Source organism: Labeo rohita, chromosome 19 (genome assembly GCF_022985175.1).
Source record: "Labeo rohita strain BAU-BD-2019 chromosome 19, IGBB_LRoh.1.0, whole genome shotgun sequence".
NCBI classification, from domain to species: domain Eukaryota; kingdom Metazoa; phylum Chordata; class Actinopteri; order Cypriniformes; family Cyprinidae; genus Labeo; species Labeo rohita.
In genome coordinates, this window is record NC_066887.1 from 26,285,956 (window position 1) to 26,309,130 (window position 23,175).

A 23,175-nucleotide genomic window follows, 5' to 3' on the forward strand; every position below is an offset into this window, starting at 1 on the left:
TCTGCTCTAGCTCCCTTTAAACGTATTATGAAACGATCTCTTATAACATTTGTTTACTAAATTAATACTGTAACTTCACAGCAGTTAATAATGATGTCCTTTAGCATACAGTATTCTGAGTGATTGTAATTAGTTTAGTTTAGTTTACAGTATTATTAATCCTCTGGCAGCTACTGCTAAGAGCTGCTAGCACTTAACTAAGTAAAGAAAGACAAAACTACAGTAGCCTATTTACAGATGAAACTGACCTGCACTTGAAGTCCTGGTCAACAGTTTTGCCTCTCAGATCCATTCTATTCTTGAGTCTCTCGCACTGATTACTCTGATAGAAACCGTTTGGCGGATATGCGGAGTGCGTGCTAGACGAATCATGTTACAGACAACCGATTTATGATTTAGAGATTTGTAATCGAATGGTGGTCAAACAAAGGCAGATTAAAACTAAAGTAACGAGCCTGGTTTGAAAATGTGATAAGTAGAAAGTACAGATATTTGTCTAAAAATGTAAGGAGTAAAAGTAAAAAGTAGTCAGAAAAATAAATAGTGAAGTACTGATCAGAAAAATCTACTTAAGTACAGTAACAAAGTATTTGTACTTAGTTATTTCCTATCTCTGCATTTTGGAAGTTCAAACTTGGGGGAACCATAGCAGTGCATTATATGGAGAAAAATGTTTTCCACGAAAAAAATAATTTCTTTACAACCGACGACAGAAAGACCTGAACATCTTGGATGACAAGGGGGTGAGTACATTATCTGTAAATTTTTTCCATTATATTGTTTTCATTGTTTTTTATTCTGACCTAAACAAAGGAAGACTGAAAATAGAATGATAAAACAACTTACGGGAAAATCTGGCTGAAATTATCATAAATGTTTTCATGCAGGGGATTTGCCAATTTCTTGTTCAGATCTAGGACTGCATCCCTGTTTTTTTGCCAATAGCATCCATAATTCTTGCACAAAGCTTGGAGGGTTTTATGGAAACCTCTCCCATCTTTTTTCTAATTAAAAAGAAAAAAGTAAATTGTTAAAAGGGCATAGCAATGTTGATGCTTTTATATATTTGAATCACACTCACAGGTGCTACCAGTGCCTTTGCGGAAGCAACACATTTTTGCACTGATTCTTCCACTCCCTTTGAGAGACACTTCTCCAGATCATTATAAATGCTGTCAAAATATTTGTCCATTTCACTTAGCGCCGCCTTTAGATTATTTTCAAGATCCATGCGGACGGTGACTTTCATCTCAGCCTAAAACACATCCATACAACAGTAGTGAATGACATAATAATATATGATGGCAAAATTCTGAAAACATCTGCATGTAAAACATGTATAATTTTGATGCATACTGCTTTCTTGTCTGTATCCAGCTGGACACTTTGGATCAGAGACAGAACTCCTTTTGCCTCAGACACATAATCTCTGGTCAGTTCTCGGTTAATGCTCTTGTTAATGCTTCTCAGAACATCCTGCAGCTTAGGGATTTCTACAGAAAGGTGTGATTTTGATGATTTTAGTCAGTGCTTTGCCTGGCACAATTAATGATATTTTACCTGACTCATTTAAATTTCAGGTTGATTTAAAATATGCAAATAATTACAGAATAGATTTTTTTTTTTTTTTCTTGTGACTGGATGATATGGTAAAAAATATGTAAATATTTTTTTCTTTTTTTTTTTTTCTCAATTCGTATTTTGACTATTTTTTTTCTTTTTCACATTTTAACATTTAACTGGTCAGCTTTAAAATATAACAGCTTGATTCATGTTTTAAAAAAACACTCTATTTCACTCATGTTGCTCATGATCATGTGTTTGGATCATTGTTTTCTCTTAACTGTTTTTATTACTAGCATAATTGTCATTGTGTCTAAAACCAATAACGTTTTGTAATATTTCAGTATCGTGATTCCTTGATTTATATAAAAAAAAAAAATCATGGCAAAACATTACATTTGAATTAAGAGATAATTTGAAAGAAAAAAAAACAGTCCTACTTCATTTATGAATTGTTTTTTTTTTTGTTCTTATGAAGTACTGTAGTGTAGTAACAAAGAGAGTTTTACCTGTTTCAGCAGATTCCAGATTTAAGCTGGTGTCGAAAAATGCATTGGAACTTACAGTAAATACTTGAAGAAAATCATTGTCAGTTCTAAATTTTTTCTATAAATAAATAAATATAGAGGGAAGGCAAATAATCAGGGTTAATTAATTAAAATGATAGTAACAAAAAGAAATGGTGTTAACGATGGTAAAGAAAATACCTTGATTTCAGATTTTTCAAACTTTTCTTTCATCTTTGTCTTGGCTTCTTCATTTCTATGACGTATGCACAATATTTTCTGATCCTGAAAATGATTAAAAACAACATGTGAAAATAAGGGGCATAGTAATATAAGGCAAATTTGTTTAAATGACTAAATGACTGAATATACTATTTAATATAATATTTAAAGGATTTTTTTTTTAAATATGTATTTCTTAATTCTATAATACACTTTATAATGCTAATAATAAAAATAAACCTCAAAAGATTTTTAAATATATACAAAATATATGTAAAATCTGTAAACTAAATTCTCAACATTTTTTTTATACTTTAAGGCCCCCCTCCTCTCCAAATCAATACTACAATGCCTCATGCTATTTTTTAAACAAAATAAATTCAAGATTAAGTTATTTCAGTGTCCCCCTGGAGGATCACTGAGGACCCCTAATTAGTCTTTTACTGAACTTTTACATGAATTAAATTCCAGTAACAAACCCATTTCAAGAGAAGTTGGGATATTTTGTAAAATACAACAAAAAGAAGAATCTGTTATTTGTAAATTCTCTACCTTGTCTTTTATTTGTAAATTCTCTACCTTGTCCTTTGTGTGAGGAAGCCGTGCAGATCTAAAAAGACAGATAAAAAAGTCAAAAAAGGTTGTTTTGAAATTCTGGGGCCATATTTACAAAACACCTTGAGGCTAAAAATTGAGGCTCCTAAATTTTTACTCTAAGAATATTTCATAAAGTGTTTTGGCCCTAAAAACAGCTCCTAAATCTGTGGAAAGTTAGGGGTAGTTAAAAGGACCTTTAATTCACCAAATCACAAACCATGATCCTAAAATGGATTTTGCTCACAAGCCACCTCAGAATGTAAACATTTTATGATAATTTGGCTTTAATTTGATTATTTCCTTATTTTCATGTACAAGTTGGGCAAGAAGTAAAAGCTGTTCTTGCGTGCAGTTTGGTTTTCTTTTGCACAACGTCTTACTTTAATAGTATATTAAGTTTAATACTTTAATTAGTGACATTAGCTATATTTGTTTGCAAACTTTTTTACTATAAAATCTTTATTTGAATTTGGCAACATGATATCACATTATTTGATTTCTATGATTAAATCACTGTATCAGCCAATCACTGTGGGAATAGTTTGTAAGTTGAACATCATCCACAGCAATAAGGTCAACCTTCCATTCTCTTAGCTGAAGATTTCTTCGTAAGGACCATTCCTTGGTAAGGTCTCATCACCTTTGTAAATTGGTTTTAAGAGGAAACTCTTAGCTAAAAAAAATGTACAGCTATTTAGGAGAACTCTTACTGGTTAAATAAAATGTTTTATGAATATGGCCTCTGAAAGATGTACAAAATCAACAACAACTTATACTGTATTCTCCAAAGACATATCAGCAATAAAAAATAAAAAAAATAAAATAAAATACTGATTGGCACATGTAGAGTCAAAAAAGCATGACCCACTCTTTGATTATTTTTTGCTGTTTACTTAAGGCATCTGTCAAAGAGACAAATTTCTCAATGGCACCTATTTCAATAATATCAGGACAGATTGTAAGAACATTTTGATTTAGGCTATATTTTATGGTATTCTAAAAATAATAATACTTACAGCTTAATAACAAAGAGATTCTAATTCTAACCTCATATAGGATACTGGATTGATGTCATCAGTTTTTGTACAGATGAAGTTGATGTGTTTACATTCTCCTCCTGGTCCCAGTTCCTCACTGCAGTGCTTTAATATCCCCCAGGGGTCTTTGTCATCAGTTGCTCGATTGATACCACTTACAATCCACACAGAAGAGCACTCTCTCAGTTTCTACAGGATTTGAAATAGTTAGTTCGAGGACAAGCTTGTAGTAACATATTCGATTTTGTGGTTCTACAATATTTATTTTGAGCGAGTAATATATTTACAGATTTCCACAGGTCATCTCTAGTCTTATTGCAGTCTCCAGTCCCAGGAATATCAACAATCACAATGTGTTCCAGAAGTTCACGACAGTCTGGAATCTTGATCGTCACACTCTTCACAAGTGGCCAGTACCAGTCACCGGGACTTGACTTACTGTGTTGTATGAACTGTGCAACATCACTAGCAAATTCAGACATCTGTTGAGGAAATAATTCATGTTAATTTTACTTAGAAATACATTCAAAATGCATTATTATTAACAGTATTAGTAGTAGTATTAATATTGATTTAATGAAATTGATTTTTGAAATGTATGAAAAAAATCAGTTACATCACTCTTTGAGATTGTTTTTTTACTGTTGGACATTAATTTTTCAATCTCAGTATATTTGTCATCTTTCTTGAGCTCTTCTAATGTTTTCTGGTCTGCATCAGCTCCATACAGCGCAGTGATCTTTTCTTCAGCAATTTCAATCAAGTCCTCATTCCTGTCCTCACTGTCATCTTGTAAATCTCTGAAAAGATCTTTCAGCTCTTTCTCCCACTCCTGCACAGACACAATATAGAATATAGGTTTTATTTCTTTTCCTCCAGTCTTATTTATTTTCATATTTATTAAGAACTCCCATTAAAGTCATGGTAAGATGAGTGTAAATGAGGAAACCTCTTTAGAGATGAATTCGATCTCTGCTGTGTAGTTGGAGTCAGTCAGATTGGCTTCCACCTGAGTAACAACAGATGTACAGGCACCAAAACAACCAGATGGCAGGAGATCTTTTTCCCCCAAGATTGCACTTAATAGGGAGCTTTTTCCTTCTCCTGTCCTTCCAAAAATTCCAATGGTTGCCTTCTTTCTGTTGACTGTATACATTTTATTTATCTTTGAAATGATGTCATTGTGCATAATGATTGTGTGGACTAAGTTATCAGTTACTCTTTTCATGATTTTTTTTGCATTCCCCATGATCTCCATATCTGTTCACAATGAAGAAGACAATTACAATGAGGATTATTGATTAAATGCATTACATGAAGTACATTAGGCCTGTATATATCTTTACAAAGTTGCACAATGTATTGTATGTAATGTATTCAGTATTGCATTGTATTCAGTAACACCTATTGCATACCATCAAAAGAAAAACAAATCTTTTTGCTTTAAAAAAATAATTAAAGAAAATGACTCATATGACCTCTTTACATTTGTTGTAGCTGTATAGTGAATAAATTATGTAGACATTGTAGGCTAAAGTGATCCGTTGCTTTAATAGTGTCTGAATAAGAGTGGACTGAATCAGAATGTACTTGCCTGCTGTCAGCGGTGAATCGGATGATTCATGATCACGCTTTCTTTTAGTACCTATCAGAGAATTTTAATTATTTTTCCTCAGTCACAAACTTTAAAGGTAAACACACAATGATTTTATTATGAAAACTGTATACCTTGGTTAGGCATTGTGCAATGGTTGGAACGCCCTGGAGGTAAAAAAAATAAAAATAAAAAAATAAAAAATAAATAACATTTAGATTAAAAACATGATTCCACCTTTAACATACTATTTTAATATTAAAAAAAAACAACAACAACAACAAAAAAAAAAAGCATATTTTTAAAACTTACAGCTTTGCATTAGAATAAGTTCAGTTTCTTAACTATAACAAATTGATAACAAAATGATTTGACTCACCATCAGAGGAAGTGCCAGGTTGTAAGGGTACAGGCAGTAGTGGAGGGGGATTTTTTTTCATCCCATGAAATGAATCCATCTTCTCTACTGGTGTTTCAGAGAAAATGTCTGATCTGATAAAAAATTAAAACAACAACAAAAAAGCTTATCCTACTTATCTTACTTTTTAAGATTTTTTTTTCCTTAAGATCTTGTACTAAACAGTTATATAACAGCATCTAAACCAGGTTCAAGACAAGACTTTGGCAAAGCCACTTGAAAACGTATATATTAGTGCGATAATGCAGGCGATTCATTTTTCCAGTTTAATGATGTTATTGGAGTGCATATAGCCCACCTTGCTGACAGAGGCTATTTACACTTACGGTGCTTTTCCATTACAGTGTCAAATCTGCGCTCAGTGCCGCTGACAACGCTACAACGCGCTGCTTACAGTGTATTTCCACTGGCACGTAGCGAGCGGAATAAACGTTTTCCATTCATGCCTATGAAAGTTGAGTTTAAACACTCACGGAGTGCATTATGGGATTGAAATCGGCAGGGAGAAAGCGTTGAGAGTGGCTGAGAGTGTCAAAAAGGTTGGGAATTCCTCAACTTTATGCAAATCACGAGCGAAAAATGCCGGGCGACAACCAATCGCTGTGAAAAACAGGCAAGGCAAGGTTTTGATGTATGTTTCAGAGTGTTTGCGGAACTGGTGGATTACTGAGCTAAAATCACATAACATTGAACAAGTCATGCAAAAGTAAATGCACTTTGCATGCTTTCATTATATGCTATGGCACCCTAGAAGGCGCCAATAAAGTGTTTAGTTTGTGAACCGCCATTAAAAGAAACGCAACAAGGGTGTGAACGTTGTTTTCAGAGGCATGCTCTGCCCTAAAGTTCACACGCCCCAAAGCACGCTGTAGTGTTGGCGCCGCGCCGCTTTCAATCCCACAATGCACTGCGCAAACGTTTAAGCTCAGCTTCCATAAGAATGAATTAAAAACGCCCACTCCGCTCACTATGTGCCGTAATCACAAGCGAAAAACGCCTGGCATCAACCAATCACTGTGAAAAGTAGATTTTGTATGCTTCCGACTGTTTGCGGAACTGGTGGATTACTAAGATGAAATCACATATAATTGAAAAAGTCATGCAAAAGTAAATGCGCTTTGCATGCTTACATTATATGCTAGTTTTTAGTTTGCGAACCACCGTTAAAATAAGAAAATGAAATACAAACAGAGGCATGCTCTGCCCTAAAGGTAACGTGCTGAGCGTCTTCTTCACACTGAGCGCTGAGTCTTTTTTTTTTTTTTTTTTGTTGCCGCCGAGAGTTGAAGAATGCTCAACTTTTGAGTAAACGCTGTGCTCATCACTGTCGCTTTCTAGTCAGCTAACCAATCAGAGTGGAGGAGGGGCGGGACTAATACGACCACCCTGCTTGTACTATGGCTGAACAACATTGGAGAAGTTAATATTGCTTGTCTCCGAGTATTTATGTCTTAAACAGACTGAATTACTGGACTACTATATTATTGTTATAAAAATAATTAAAAACATTTCATTTGCTATGCGTTTGCCATTACTTAATGTGTCTCAGTGACCAAAATATATATATATATATTAGGGATGTCACAATACTCAATATAATATTGAACCGTTCGGTACGACATCCACTGTTCAATATGCGCTTGAGAATTGCGGTTTTTCGGTTTTGCATTTAAATAACTTCTTTGTTTTATTTCTCTCGGTATTTGCTGTATGTATGCCCGTGACTTCACGTGCTGAAATGAGGAAACGCTTCCCCGCTTATATTTGAAAAAGCAACACAGGCATCTTCCATTCTAATGACATTCAGTGATAAGCCTTTCTAAACCTTGTTGTCCAACGAAAGATATAAAAACAAAAGTTATAAAAATATTATAACTTGTTTTTAATTCACAATATCAGTCGAGTGTTTGAAATAACTTCCTTGTGTGATTTGATGTGGATTCTTATCACAGAATGAGGCAGACAATAAATTCTATACTCATATTCAATGTATGTCGATTAGTACACGAGATGGCTTGAAGAACACAGATAAACCATATATTATTGTAGACGGCTGTTTATTGTCCTTACATTTCGTCGTTCAAAACGTTTAACGTTATATCTTGTTTTTAATAAGTTACAGCAATAGCGATGCTTTTATCCATATTAGAGAAGCTGGAACGGAACGTAATCAGCGCTACTTCTTTGACGCATATGTGTTGTTTTTTTTTTTTTTTTTTTTTTTTTTTTGCACGAGGGCGCCCTCTGGCGTCCAGTATGAATGAAACCCATTCTATTTTGCCTAAAAATCGAAAAAATAATACCTCTCTCAAAAGAATAGTTAAGACATATACTAAACCACGCTTTTTCAAGTGTAAAGAGGTTTACGGGAGTATTTTGTTAATTTGTTCCAAAAAAAACCCACATTGAAGTGGCAAGATATCAGAACCGAACCGAACCGAAAACCGTGGTTAAAAACCGAGGTACGTATTGAACCATGGACTAACTGTATTGTTGCATCCCTAATACATATATATATATATATATATATATATATATATATATATATATATATATATATATATATATATATATTATTTATTTATTTATTTTTTCCATTGAGACAGTGTAAATAGCATCTATTGCACACGCACTTAAATTGCACGCACAAATGCAGCATTGTGCGCTGTAGCCTGTATCATCGTATTAAAGCATGAATGAAACTACGAGTATGCATGTCAGATATGCGTCACATTCAGCAGTGGCAGCTCTTAAAGTAATAGCAGCCAAATAACCTAATAACCCATCTACTGTGATGTCTATTACTCAAAGAACAAAAGAAAAAGAGGAAATCAATAACTTTTGTAGCTTTGACGATTTATGAATATTTCATTTAGTATTTAGTGTTTGATAGCTTTATTCAATTTCTGTATATTTCCTACTCACTGAAGGGCATTATACTGTAATTTTGAATGGTTATAGAAAGTTAAATATTATGGAAAAAATGAACAATTTCCTAGAGACATCAGTAATATCAGATATCAGTGATACTTACTGTCAGTCATAAAAAAAAAAAAAATGTAACAAAAATAAAAAATACACTGTATTTAAGTTGTTTACATTAATTTGAAGATTGAACAATTGTTCAATCGATATAAAAGTATATATATATATTTTTTTTACCAGGCCCTGAAGCACTGCCACACCATCAGCCACTACTCCAGTCTTCAGTGTGTCACATGATCCTTCCAAAATCATTCTAATTCTGAAGGATCATGTGAACTGAAGACCAGAGTAATGATGCTAAAAATTCAGCTTTACATCACAGGAACAAATTAGATTTTAAAATGTATTCACATAGAATATATATATATATATATATATATATATGATCTGTTTTTGAACTTTTGTGAATTTGGTGTTTGGTTTACATCATGTAACAGGACCCCCAAAACAGTTTCACTTTCATTTATCGGTCTATAAAACGTTTGAACATCATCAAGGTGTGTTTTGGCACAATTCACATGAGCTTCAATGTTCTTCTGGGTTAGCAGTGTTTTTTTGCCTTGCCACACAGGTGCTGTATTGGCCAGTGTCTTTCGGATAGAGGCATCATGAACAGTGACCTTTATTAAATGCTCTAGGAGGAATTTTGGAAGGTATTTTTGGCAAAGTTTGCTACCATATGTTTGTTCCATTTGGAGATAATGGCTCTCAATACATGTTATACAATGTCATACAAGTGTTTTACAAGTGTACATTTAATTAAACAGAGGCATATAGTCCAGCTAAACCCCATTATGAATACAGTTTTATAGATTTGGGAATTAGTAACTGCAGGGGCAATTACATTTTCATATTAGCTAACAACAAATGTAATCTAAGTCATCTTCATGATCCTCACCTTCCATCAAGTGCCACTGACTGGTGTTCATTCTCTAATATTTTCGCATGATCAGTCTCTTCACACATCTTACTCTCGTCATCCCTTTCATCTGCTTTAAAATCATTTTCTTCTGATTCTGCTTCATTATTCCCAAATGCCTCTGTGATCCATTCATCCCAGTCCTCATCTTTTCCTAAGCAGGTTAGCTGTAGCAGTTCACCATTTCCTCCAGATAATATCTCAATTTCATATACTTCATTAGTACTGCTCTCCACAGTAGCTTTGACTATTTCTAGATCATCAGATTGAAAGCAAACTATCACACTCTGTTTGAAAATAAAAACCCCAAAGTTTTCTAAATGTCCAAATAGCTGTGTGGCGTAGCTTTTCAGAGCCAGCATTAGGAGTCCTGGGGTCAAAGGGCAGCCCTGATGCAGCACTTTGTATTTCTCATCTGAAAAATCTTTGCTTGCATCACTGAGGAGATTTTCTATAATGAGAAGATCCTGGCTCAGAGTCGGGTTTGACCGTTTTTGCTGTTGTAGCTCATTCTTGATGCAACTCAAGCTTATTAAGGCATAATGTGTTTTGGGAGTGATCATGACAGTAGCTGAATCTTTTGGTATGCGCCCCTTCGGAAGAGTCTCCATGACATCTTCCAAACGTCTTGCCAGAATAGTTGCGATGATGAGGAAGTCCACGTTAAAAAAGTGTTGACTGTCATCATGTGGACATTTCACAGTTTCGTTAAAGTGTTTTTCAGAGCAGTTAAATGCACCTCTGTGGATTCTGTCATAAAGCATCTTTATGTATGGAATTAGATCCTGGATTTGATCTTTATATGAGGTTGCTGGGATGCCGTCTGGTCTTGGTGTGTCTGACACCTGAAGAGAATTTACAGCTGACACAATGTCAACCTCACTAACTGCATGAGAGCTTTCTTCGCCCACTAATAAACCCATCTCATCTGGCAGAAGATCCTTTTTTAGATTCAGCCATTGGAAGATTACTTGTATCTGGGGATCTTTCTGAAAAGGCGTGATATTGTTGATCTCTAAAGACACAGGCTGATGATCTTTATAGTACACATCACGCACCATCTTTAAGTCTCTGATTTCACAACTTCTGACACGCCACATACATTCTTCTGGAACAAAGAAGTAATCCAGTCTGGACACAGGAGAGTCTTTTATGTAGTATGTATAATCCTGCTTTATGGGGTTCTTTCTTCTCCAGACATCAACCAGCTGAAGAGATTTCATGAACTTCTCCACAAATAAGAGTAATTTACTATGAGTCCTGTTTGTGATCTTGCTCCATTTTTTGTCAGTAAATCTGTTGAGAACTGTGTTGAAATCTCCACCGATCACCAGCAGCCCTGTGGTCATTGACTGCAGGTACCTTGAAAGTTTATCAAGGGTTTTTGTGTCTGTCTGATGGTTGTAAACACTAACCAGAGTGTACAGTTGACCGTTCAGTTTACATTTCAACACTACATAAGCTCCACAATGATCTTTTTCATCGCTTATGTGTTCAAAATCTAGTGTTTTTCTCACTAGTATGGCTGTTCCCTTGCTGGAGGAGGTGTACTTTGTATAGAAAATATACCACTCATCTTTATAGCTGTCTATAATATTTTCATCTCCAATTCCAATGTGCGTCTCTTGAAAGAAAACTATGTGTGCGTTTTGTAGTTCTTGAAATTTCTGATCTCTGTGTTTAAGTCCATTAACATTCCAAGTGAGGAAGTTTATGGTCTGTGTATCCATTGAAAGATCTCTCTCACAGACCAAAGATTCCCTGTCAAAACAAAGAATGATGGAGGATAGGAACTTTTTGTTTTGCATTGAGTTAATTACCAAGACTTTTATGCTGGACATTTTTAACCAAAGTAATTTCAGTTGCATTTAGGGTTTTACACTTTATTAGGTCATGCATTCCCTGGGAATTGACAACCAAGTATGTTACTTTTTTCCCAAAAAAAATCAGTTCCACTTGAAACATTTTAAATAAAGATAATTGTTTTACCAAGTTCAGCATTAAGTTTGTGGATGATTCTTACAGAACTATATTTTCTGATGTAGTTTCAAAACATTTTTTTTTTACTTTTATAATTCACAATTTATGTATACAGAGCAAAAGCAAAAACTGTGAGAAAAAATAAATGTCATATTTTTTAGAGCATTTTCTATAACTACAGTCAACCTTAACCTGACTGTATAGACCAATTCACTGTTTGCAAACAGTGATAACGTTTTTCTATGGATGGGGCCTAATTGGTGGAGATAATTGAAGTTATAAAATGGTCTTCCGCCAAACAATGTAGTTCCTCAGAAATGGTTGTGGTTGCAACAAAGTGGTTACTGAGCAACGCACAGACATAAACAAAGGTGTATGTTTGTGGAGTAATTTACAACAGCTTAGAACATGGCTCAACCAATCAGAATCAAGGACCAGAACTATCTGTTGTATAATTGCGAGTTTACATCCCACATGTCTAGCTTTTTTCCCCTCAGAATTGACAAACACACTATTGTTGAGTTAAATCAAGTTAGAATATCTGAATTATGAGATATAAACTTGCATTTGTAAGAAAAACAATCAGGATTGTGAGATAAAACGGATAGATAAAACTCTACTTTAACTTCTTGCCTAGATGATATATGTCCTCTCTCTTCCAGGCCAGCACAGGCCACCCCTCCTAACCCCTGGTTATCCAATGTTCTCCGTGAACATCGGTCCAAACTCAGGGCAGCAGAGAGAAAATGGCGCATATCTAAAGATCCATCTGACTTGAGTATGTATCAGTCTTTGCTTTCATCCTTCTCTGCTCAAGTCCATAACGCCAAATCCTCATACTTCCACAACAAGATCAACAATGCTCCAGACACACGTAACCTCTTCAAAACATTCAATTCGCTCCTCTGCCCTTCCACGCCACCCCCCACCACTTCTATAACAGCTGATGGTTTCGCCACATTCTTTACAGACAAAACTACAACTATCAACAGCCAGTTCTCAGCTCCACACGTACAGGAGCTAAACTGACAACATCCACAGCTAACACCCCACTCTTCTCCTTCTGTCCCCTCTCTGAGGCAGAAGCATCCAAACTTCTCCTCTCCAGCCATCCTACAACATGCCCACTAGATCCTATCCCCTCTCACCTTCTCCAAGCAATCTCTCCTACACTCTTACCAGCACTTACACACATCATCAACACATCTCTCCTCACAGGCAATTTCCCCACTGCATTCAAGCAGGCTCGGGTAACCCCACTGCTCAAAAAACCTACATTAAACAGTTCACTTATAGATAACTATAGACCAATCTCTCTCCTTCCATTCATAGCAAAAACACTCGAACAAGTCGTTTTTAACCAGGTATCACTATTTCTCGCGCAGAACAGTTTATTGGATGCTAACCAGTCAGGTTTCAGGAGTGGCTACTCAACTGAAACTGCACTACTGTCAGTCACTGAAGCCTTGCAGATTGCAAAAGCTGATTCCAGATCATCAGTTCTCATTTTGCTGGATCTTTCTGCTGCTGTCGACATGGTGAATCATCAGATCCTCCTGTCCACCTTCTCATCACTGGGCATCACAGGGATTCCACTTCGAGGGTTTGAATCTCACAGGTAGGTCCTTCAGGGTGGCCTGGGGAGGTGAGGAATCCAAAGCACATCATCTGGTCACTGGGGTTCCTCAGGGATCAGTTCTTGGACCTCTCCTATTCTCCATATACACTACATCACTGGGGCCCATCATACAGGCACATGGCTTCTCCTCCCACTGCTATGCTGATGACACACAGCTCTATCTTTCATTTCAACTAGATGATCCAATGGTAGCTGCACGGATCTCAGGCTGCTTGGCGGACATCTCGGAGTGGATGAAAGAACATCACCTACAACTCAACCTGGCAAAGACTGAGCTCCTTGTTTTCCCTGCCACTCAGCATAATTTCACCATCCATTTAGGTACATTAACAATTACCCAATCAAGTTCTGCCAGAAATCTTGTGAACCATGTCACACCTCTCTTTATCACCCTGCACTGGCTCCCAATTGCAGCTCGCATCAAATTCAAGACACTGATGCTTGCATATAGAACAGCCACAGGCTCGGCGTCTGCCTACCTCCACTCACTGCTACCAATCTACACTCCCTCCAGAACTCTGAGATCCACCAGTGAGCGACGCCTCATTGTACCATCACAAAGAGGCACAAAATCACTTTCCAGAACATTCTCTTACACTGTTCCTGGCAGGTGGAATGATCTTCCCACCACTATCCGGAATGCCAACTCCCTAACAACTTTCAAGCGACTGCTGAAAACTCTTTCGACACTATTTGACTTAAAAAAAAAAAAAAAAAAAATCCTTTATTCTACTCTTTTCCCTTTCTAGCCTGTACTTATCTGAACAATGCCTGTTTTATGGTATTATGAGCACTTCCTAAGTCGTTTTGCCTCTTTAGGACAAATCGCTTGATGTATTCCCCACCTGTAAGTCGCTTTGGATAAAAACGTCTGCAAATTAATAAATGTAAATGTAAATGTAAAATGTTATAGGTTTAAATAGGGCTGGGTGATAATTCGATAACTATATATAACGATAAAACGGTATATGAATAGTTCAATAAATGTTCGATATAATTTTTATGTGCCAAAAGCGGAACGAAACAGCGCGACTCATTTGAATCATGCCACACAGACCATTTATCCGCTCGGACCAAAGATCAAACTGCCGCGCTGCGCGAGCTCTCTAGAGAAGATGCATTTATTATCTCAATGTGGCTCGGATGCGCCTGGAAAAAACCGACCTTCCATTATGAGCGCAGCTGCTGCGCACCTACATTTGAAATAACGAACTTGAGCACGCAAAAGAGGCAATATGTGAACGGCTCCATCATGTGAGCACTAAACAGCACTGTAAGATCCAGTGTGAAACACTTGAATTCAGCGATGAACACAAATGACTCTGTGATTCAAACTAGTTTAGAGCTGTGTACAACAAGACAGTCAGAAGGCTTTTCAATCTACACATTGCCATCATTTACCATGGATTTACTGTAGTAACACTCACTGCATCATGGCATTGTGGCAGAAATGTGGGATATTCACACTGAATTTTATTACACAAGTAATGGTATATAATTATAGTATGTATGTATTTGTAAGCTAGCATGTGTGCATTTATACAGAATGTTTTTAGACTACCGTTTTTCATCTAAAAAGGCTACCTATAAAACCATGTAGTTAAATTTTTACCATGGTATTGAGGGATCATTATGTGTGGCTTTAACTGTGTTTATCATGATTTAAAATGTATGCTTGGTACTATGGGAGACCAATGCTTAAAAAAAAAAAAAAAACGGGTCAGAATACATTTAACCATATAAAACTGAGGTTGCTATGATTTTTAAAGATATTACTGATTAATAATAAACAAAAAATTACATCTGTATCCTCAAGCTACTATCAAATGTGCAATTCTAAGAGACAAAAAAATTATATTACCTTTATTATTATTATTATTATTATTATTATTATTATTATTATCAGACAACCCAAACCTGTTTCTTGATTTGAAACAATATAACTCAGATATTTATTTAGTTAAGGAAAATTAATGGTCTGGTTTCTACAACTTTCACTTTGAAGCAAAATCTGACTTTAAACTTGAAAAAAAATAAAGATTTGACGTTTATCGTGATAATTATCGATATCGACTGATATGAAAAAAAAAAATATCGTGATTTTTTTTTTTTTTGCCCATATTGCCCAGCCCTAAGTTTAAATAGTATTGCTGGGCTATTAAAGTAACCTAAGAATAAACATTAGGGAATTTTTATGGTTGACCATATTTCCTTTCCTTAACTTAAAACTAATCATTACGGAACGTTCTCTATAAGTTTATTTAGCTTTTTTTGGTATTTTAAAATAACCTAAAACTAACCATTAGGAAGTGTTCTCCATAAGTTATTTTTAGGTTATTTAATAATAACCACCATGCAACATACTGGGAACGTTATTTTATGGTTACTAACGTTAGGGGAATTTTCTGTGTTTGCTGGGGTACGGTATGTCAGTATCATCGTCTTTACATTCATTACAATTATCATCCCTCAAAACTTTACTGGTATACTGATTTACTAGTCCTGACTCGTAGCTTAAAGATAATTAATGGAATTATGTTTGTTCATTTTACAAGGTAAGTTATTATGAAGGCATGTTAGTGCTAGCCCTCCTGGAACACATAGAGATTGCCTTGCAGTGCCTGCAGTTCGAAGAAAAAAAAATTATGGAAGGTTATTAGAAAAGCAGGGGCGATTCTTCTTACTCCACATAATATGACTTGACACTGATCAAACTACTCAAGAACCGTGACAGCTAGCATAACACTGTGGCTGAATGTGACAGAAAAAATCCCTCCCTTTAATAGTTTTGTGGTGCGTCGTTCTATTGCCCTAATGAAGAAACCACTCCTGGTTGTAAACATTGTGGTGTACAAAAATATTGATTTTGTTGTTGTTGTTGTTGTTGTTGTTGTATTCTTTGGCTAAAGTTAATTTAAGTCTTTGGCAGCAATGTTTGAAACTTGTTAGACAGGTTATCATGTATCTGCTTTTTCCACAACGTCCTTGCCCTGCTTATCCAAGTGTTTGATTCTTACAGAGTGGCTTATGAATAAATATCAATAAACCATGTTACATCTTGAAAATCAAGAGTCTTTCAAAAACATAAAGAAAATCAAGAATACAGAAAGATATTTAATCAAGAATAAAATATCTAGTCTCGGCTCACGATATAAAAGCCTAAACCAATCTAAAACAACCAAGGAATAGGAGATTTTAACTATACTGTTATATAGCCAACATGAGTGCCTTGATTGTTTTGCTTTATACAAACTCAAACTATATTTGATTAATTTAAATAGCAGTGTGTATTTTTGTAGATTGTTTTGATAAAATAACCTTAAATAAGATAAAATAAGTTTTAGGATAAGAGCTAACTTCAAGCACTACAATCATTTGATGGAAAAGTTACCTTATATCTCTCAGGATACTGTCTGTGGAACAGCACAATGCTGTCGATTCAGCTGTCAGGTTAAGCAAAGTAAGATTTCTGATGTTACATCTCATTCACCTGTGGGTGTGGACTACTCGCTTTGTTAAAATGCAGCATGTAATCTGGTAATGTGCTTCTCCCTTCTTTGTGCCATGCTCGGATTGGTTCTTTCTTTGATTGCTCACAGGTGGATACCAACTAGGGATGGGCGATACCTCCTATTTTATTTTCAATCCGATACCGATATTTTCAAGCCAAGTATCGGCGATATCAATACTGATACCGATACCTCGAAACTAAACTGATCTTTTAAATTATTTAAAGAATAAAATGAGTAATTATACTTACTTAACATTATATTTGAAAGTCATGTGTTTTAAACATTTCATAAGCTTTTTTTTTTTTTTAATAACACTGTCAGAAATAAAATGTTGTATTTTAGATTTTACTGGGCAGTAACCTCAAAGGTGCACCTTTCTTTACCCCTAAAAGCCAGGGAGCATGCTAGTACCATACAAGTACACACACATTAAGGGTAGATAAGGTACAAAGGTTACATTAGTACTAAAATGCATATTAATAATAATAATGATAATAATAATTAGTAGTAGTAGTAGTATTAGTATTATTAATTTTTATTACCATGGTTTTTGCTACAAATATTATGGTTGAAATAATGTTCCTGTAGTGTTAACCATGGTAAAAGGATGCAAGCCAAAAGAGAGTGTTAACCATGGTAAATTTGTTGTTACTGCAGTTTTACTCCAAATACTGTGGTTACTGTCGCAAACTGTGTTCTTTTTTTTTGTGTGTGTGAGTGTGTGTAAAAAGCTGCCAGGCTGTTGTACCCCTAAAGGCCTAACTTTAGCACAAATTGTTTCTTACAGACAGCAATTACAGAATATAACAACCAATTTTTTACTTTTAACTTTTAACAACCAGTTTAAATAAATTTACTTACACAAACTAGCCTAATTAAAATAAATATTTCACGTACACTATACTGTTCAAAAGTTTGAGGTCAGTACGATTTTGTAATGTATCTTTAACCATGCTAACAAACGCTGCACTTATTTGAACAAAAAAACAGTAAAAACAGCAAGATTGGGAAAATGAACAATTAAAATAACTATTTTTTATTGTAATATATTTTGAAAAATGTAATTTAAAAAGCATTTGTGATCAAAGCTGAATTATTTTAACATCATTACTCCAGTCTTGAGTGTCACATGATCTTTCAGAAATCATTCTAATATACTTTGCTTCTCAAGAAACATTTTTTTTAAATAATGCTTTATTATTTCAATGCCATGAGAAGAAAAGAAAGAAACATCATTTCTGATTATTATCAATGTTGAATGAAGCGTCAGCAGTGAACGCTATCTGTGATCGATTGGTTCTGTCTTTCAGTGATGAGCAGAAATAGTTCTGTCCTACACAATATTTCGGTAATAGTCTATTTTTCATCTTAGAGGCTTATTTTATGAACCAAACTTCTTGTAAAATAAATAAAATTAATGGTTAAAAATGCACTTTAGAATCGATATTTTTATGTGAGGATCGATCCGCCCATCCCTAATACCAACTTGTAAAAAGCATTCACGCCCTCGTAGAACCTCACACTCATTAGGCGTTATGTTTAGGCATTGATAGTTCAGTGTGATAGTTCAAGGGTGTGAACAGCTCCAAGTAGAATGTCACGTGTTGTTATCACGAAATCACAGTAATTACGGCATGGCGTGAATGCAGCATAAGACCTCATGTTTGTCTTGTTAATTTGGGTCTTATGTTGGTGTCTTCCTGCTGTTGGTGAATCCAGTGTCAAGTCAAGTCTTATGTTTTGTCAAACCAAGTCTTAGTTTATTTTGTGTGATTCATGTCAGTTATTAAACTGCATGTGACTCTGAGAAAGAATGTGAACTCCAACTGAAATAACTAAGAATGAGCGTTTTTAGCTTTAATATATTAGTAAACAATGATTTACAGAAAGGTAAGATTAGGTTTTGATGCACTAGAGTCACTGGCAGTTGTTAGTTTTGTTGTGTATATGTGCGCCTCCATTTATGTATGTATGTATTTATTTATTTAGTTGAATGTGTAAAATTAAGGATGTTCAAATACAACATGATCGCTAGATATCAAGTATCAACTATCTTTTGAGGGTATAAAAACCTCTTTTTGAGGGATATTATGAATAGTATCATAATATTATGATATTATATCAGTTTTTTTTGTGCTGCAACATTTTTTCTTGAAGCTTCCATATGTTCTAAATATGCCTGTCAAGACTGTTGGTAATTGTGTAAAATCGTGGTAAAATGCATGATAGTTATTATTTTTTTCTCAGGATAAATAAATAAATAAATAAATAAATAAACTATGGAAGCCCATTTCCGCCACTGAATGAAAAAATAATAATAATAAAAAAGGTAATTGTGACTATATATCTCACTATTAGAGTTTATATCTCACAATTCTGACTTAATAACTCGCAATTGCCAGTTTATATCACACAATTCACACAATAGCACACAATATATCACTTCATTTCTTAGAACTGCGAGTTCATATCAGGCAATTCTGAGAAAAAAAGTCAGAATTGCAAGTTCGTATCACAATTCTGAGAAAAAACGTCAGAATTGTGAGATAAGTCACAATAACCTTTTTTTTTATTATTATTCAGTGGGGGAAACAGGCTTACATAATAAACAGGACACATTTTAATGAATGGAAAAACTGTCCTTTTTGACAGTGTTTTTTTTGGACACACATAAAACAAGTTTTATCACAATAAACACTTATTATTTTGCACCACACAGATGTCTTGATAACCTAGTCTAACTGAAGGCAAAACTATAAAATTAATTTATATTTGAGGGCAGAATGAGCAACTTTACAAAATCGGACAGCTGAATACCAGGGTTATATGTGATATAGTATAGTAGTGTGATTGGGAAAAGTATAATTGTGTACTAGAGAATAGAGAATAGATATGATCTGTATTTGAAAATAAACAATAATTTACAAACTATTTCTTTTGCTCTTTCAAAGGTCAAATCTTTTGAAAATTGTATTTATTTATTTTAATTTATTTATTTTTTTTGGAACAAAATGCAAGTCTGTTACTTACTGTTTTTTCTGTTCTTTGATTTGTTTTTGCCCCTCTTTTGCCTTCTCAAAAGTGACTGCAATAAGATAAATATTTTATCATATTATTTATGAACATTTATTAGACAATACAAAATGCTATAATAAAGCAGTTATTTTCAAATAGTGGCATTACCATTTTCCCAGTGAAGGTTAATATTTAATTTCTCCCATGGTTTCCCTCCTGTTTCAGGTTTAATTCTGTTCTGAACAGCTTCCGTGCACTTCTCTGTGGATCTGAATGGAGGCCAGTAACATTGTTTCTTGTCTGGGCTCAACCAGTTTGATGCTACCACCATCACCTCGTCTGACTCTTGCAAGGTAACAACTGCATACATGGTCTGCCTTGGAAAAGAGAAAAGAGAGAGAGAGAAAAAAAAAAAGGAAACAAAAAACCAGACAGCATTTAGCTCTGATTAAAATATAAATATACTTAATTTTATAGTAAATTGTAAAGCTGACCAACCCAATCCTATGAAGTCTGGAAAAAAAAATTTAATTTGTCAGAAAGTAAATTAAAGATGATCTGACTGGTCAACTTTTTAAATTACCTAATTTACCTGTAATTTTCACAAGGCTCATCTTAATCAAACACAGTCAATTCAGGTAAATTTTGACAATTACTCAATAGTGTTTATACCTGCAAACTTATCACCTTTCTGTGAAATTCTGTCAGTATTCTGACACTGACCATTCACATGACTCATGCAAATCCAAAGGGTTGTTTTTTGTGTTGTTTTAATGAATGTATCTCTGAGGGGACTATCTTTAGAAAAGTTTTGATGGCATTACAGGGGTAACCAGGAAAAAGCTCTATTTCTGCTGTTCCATAAGTGCATCTTCTGTAAGATAGTGAATTTGCAATTCCATTAGTCCTGTCTGCGATTTTGTGCACACTAATAGCGTGGCGGTTCTAGGGTAGGGGTTTACTAATTTACTAATTAATTTCTTCCTTATTTTGCTTCTGTATTGCTCAGCCCCTTAATTGCTGCTTGCAGTTAAATTTGTGAAATTAGTAAGGCTAAGTAAAAGACTAGTAAAATCTTAAGCCAAAAAATAACATATGTTTGTAAATATTTGGGAAACATGTTATGTTTACATAGCTGTTTCTCTGAAAAATAATGCTATCACCAGTAATTCTACTCTGAAATGTGCGTTTCGTGCAGATTCCGGGATGCAATTGCAGTACCCATTTAAACCACTAGCTGGCAATATTACATACTGCACAATGCTCTATGAGCAGAGGAACATTAAAACACAGTAAATTAACTCAGCAAATTACAGTGCAAGGCTCATTGCGTGTCCTCAATCTGTCCACAAACCCTTGTGTGCGTCGAGTCTGAGTAGGAGGAAGTGAGAGAAACTTCTCTCTGCAATATTTTGAATTTGGACTGCAGTACCTGTTTCAACCGCTAGCTGTCAATCTTACATACATACTTACATCTTTCAGTTAAAAACTACAAAAACAAATTATTTGTGTTACGAAAACTGGCCAAGGGTATACACTATAAAACACCTTTCTCTCTGTGGTCAACCTTGTTCCATAATAAAACAATTAGAGCACAAAGAGAAGAACAAATCAGCAGATGTGATCTGATTCATCTTCATTATCCTCACCTTCCATCACCCTCCACTGTAATATCTTATTCCTTATGTATTACAAAATCATGCTCTTCATACGCTCTACTAGATCAACTGGCTTCTGATTCTTCCCATACATTATTCATAAATGTTTCTGCATCCATTTTATCCCAATCTTCATCATTAAACTCATTTCCTATACACTTTAATTGTTTACCATTGATATTTTCACTGGATTTCACTGGCTTTCTTCACCAAGTGATGAACCCATCTCCTCTGTCCAAGGATGCTTTTTATGATTTAATAGTTGAGAGAGTGATTGTATGTGGAGATCCTTCTGAAAAAGGATTGTGTAAGCATTGCTGATCTCGAAAGTACACAGGATGATGGTTGCGCAGCCCATAGTCTCTGATTTTACACCGTCTGACACGCCACATACATTCATCTGGAACAAAGAAATAATCCAACCTGGATGCAGTTTGACTGTTGAATGTATAATTCTGATTTTCAGGGTTCTTTCTTCTCCAGACATCAACCAGCTGAAGAGATTTCATGAACTTTTTTTACACAACAGCGTAGCTTTCTGTGGATTGTGGTATCTGTCACCCCTTTTGAATTGTCTTTGTCTATAAATGGATTGAGAACCATGTTGAAATCTCCACCGATCATCAGCGGTCATTGACTGCAGGTACACTGAAAGTTTTTTTTAAGTGTTTTAGTGTCTGTCTGATGTTTATAAACACTGACCAAAGTGTACAGCTGACCATCCAGTTTACATTTTAACACAACATAAGCTCCACAATGATCTTTTTTATCACTTATATATTCAAAATCTGATCTTTTCCTCAATAATATGGCTGTTCCCTTGCTGGAGGAGGTGTACTTTGTAAAGAAAATATGCCACTCATCCCTATAGCCTTTTATATTTTCAACTCCAATTCCAATGTGCATCTCTTGAAAAAAACTACATCTGCATTTTGTAGTTTTTGAAATTTCTGATTTCTTTTTCTGTTAAGTCTGTTAGTTCCCTGTCTGTTAGTTGCCTGTTAGTAAGTTCCCTGTCAAAACAAAGGGTAATGGAAGGAAGGGAATGTTTATTTTGCATTTTGAGAGAACTGCTCAGACCTTCATGGTATTGTGACAGCAATAAATCAGTTTCATACTTGGCAGACATTTGTGATTTAAATTATATTCAAGTTGTCCTAAAACCAGTCAAACCAATGCCTCCAGTTTCACTCTATGCACTTTTCCCTCTTATGAGTTCTAAAAAATTTACTTTCCAAAAATATTACTATACTATTATTATTTTTGTTGTTGGTTATCGTATGGGTTTAGCATTGACACTTGTTAACAGGTTATCACGTGTCTGTTTCTACTACAACTGCCACACCCTGCTTTACCAGGTGTTAGTCTCATGAAACCATGAGCAACATATATGACGCATGCATAATAATAAAACAATGTTACCTCTTGAAAATCAGATATCTTTGAAATATATAAAGAAAATTTTAGATAAGATATGACTTCCATTATTTGTCTGATTCAGTTAATAAAGAGTTCCACTTTTTCCATTGT

General features: G+C 34.8%; 1 protein-coding gene across 10 annotated transcripts in view; it reads right to left on the bottom strand.

Annotated features, from left to right (window-relative positions):
• LOC127181368 (uncharacterized) overlaps positions 1-23,175 on the bottom strand; it is a 90,987-nt gene that overhangs the window by 40,612 nt on the left and 27,200 nt on the right. For 6 of the 10 annotated variants that reach the window (XM_051136049.1, XM_051136048.1, XM_051136050.1 and 3 more), the window contains exons 2-17: positions 20,156-20,364; positions 20,003-20,057; positions 9,821-11,602; positions 5,899-6,011; positions 5,654-5,686; positions 5,520-5,570; positions 4,875-5,185; positions 4,542-4,757; positions 4,213-4,407; positions 3,936-4,114; positions 2,844-2,901; positions 2,271-2,354; positions 2,073-2,169; positions 1,357-1,493; positions 1,082-1,255; positions 847-1,004 (exon numbers count right to left, since the gene is read on the bottom strand). In XM_051136049.1, the coding sequence (XP_050992006.1) occupies positions 847-1,004; positions 1,082-1,255; positions 1,357-1,493; positions 2,073-2,169; positions 2,271-2,354; positions 2,844-2,901; positions 3,936-4,114; positions 4,213-4,407; positions 4,542-4,757; positions 4,875-5,185; positions 5,520-5,570; positions 5,654-5,686; positions 5,899-6,011; positions 9,821-11,602; positions 20,003-20,057; positions 20,156-20,357 (3,845 nt within the window). In that variant the 5' untranslated portion in view covers positions 20,358-20,364. Of the gene's footprint in view, positions 1-846; positions 1,005-1,081; positions 1,256-1,356; positions 1,494-2,072; positions 2,170-2,270; positions 2,355-2,843; positions 2,902-3,935; positions 4,115-4,212; positions 4,408-4,541; positions 4,758-4,874; positions 5,186-5,519; positions 5,571-5,653; positions 5,687-5,898; positions 6,012-9,820; positions 11,603-20,002; positions 20,058-20,155; positions 20,365-21,636; positions 21,736-23,175 lie in introns of those variants that run through there. The other 4 variants (XM_051136053.1, XM_051136051.1, XM_051136054.1 and 1 more) reach the window with 3 other exon arrangements.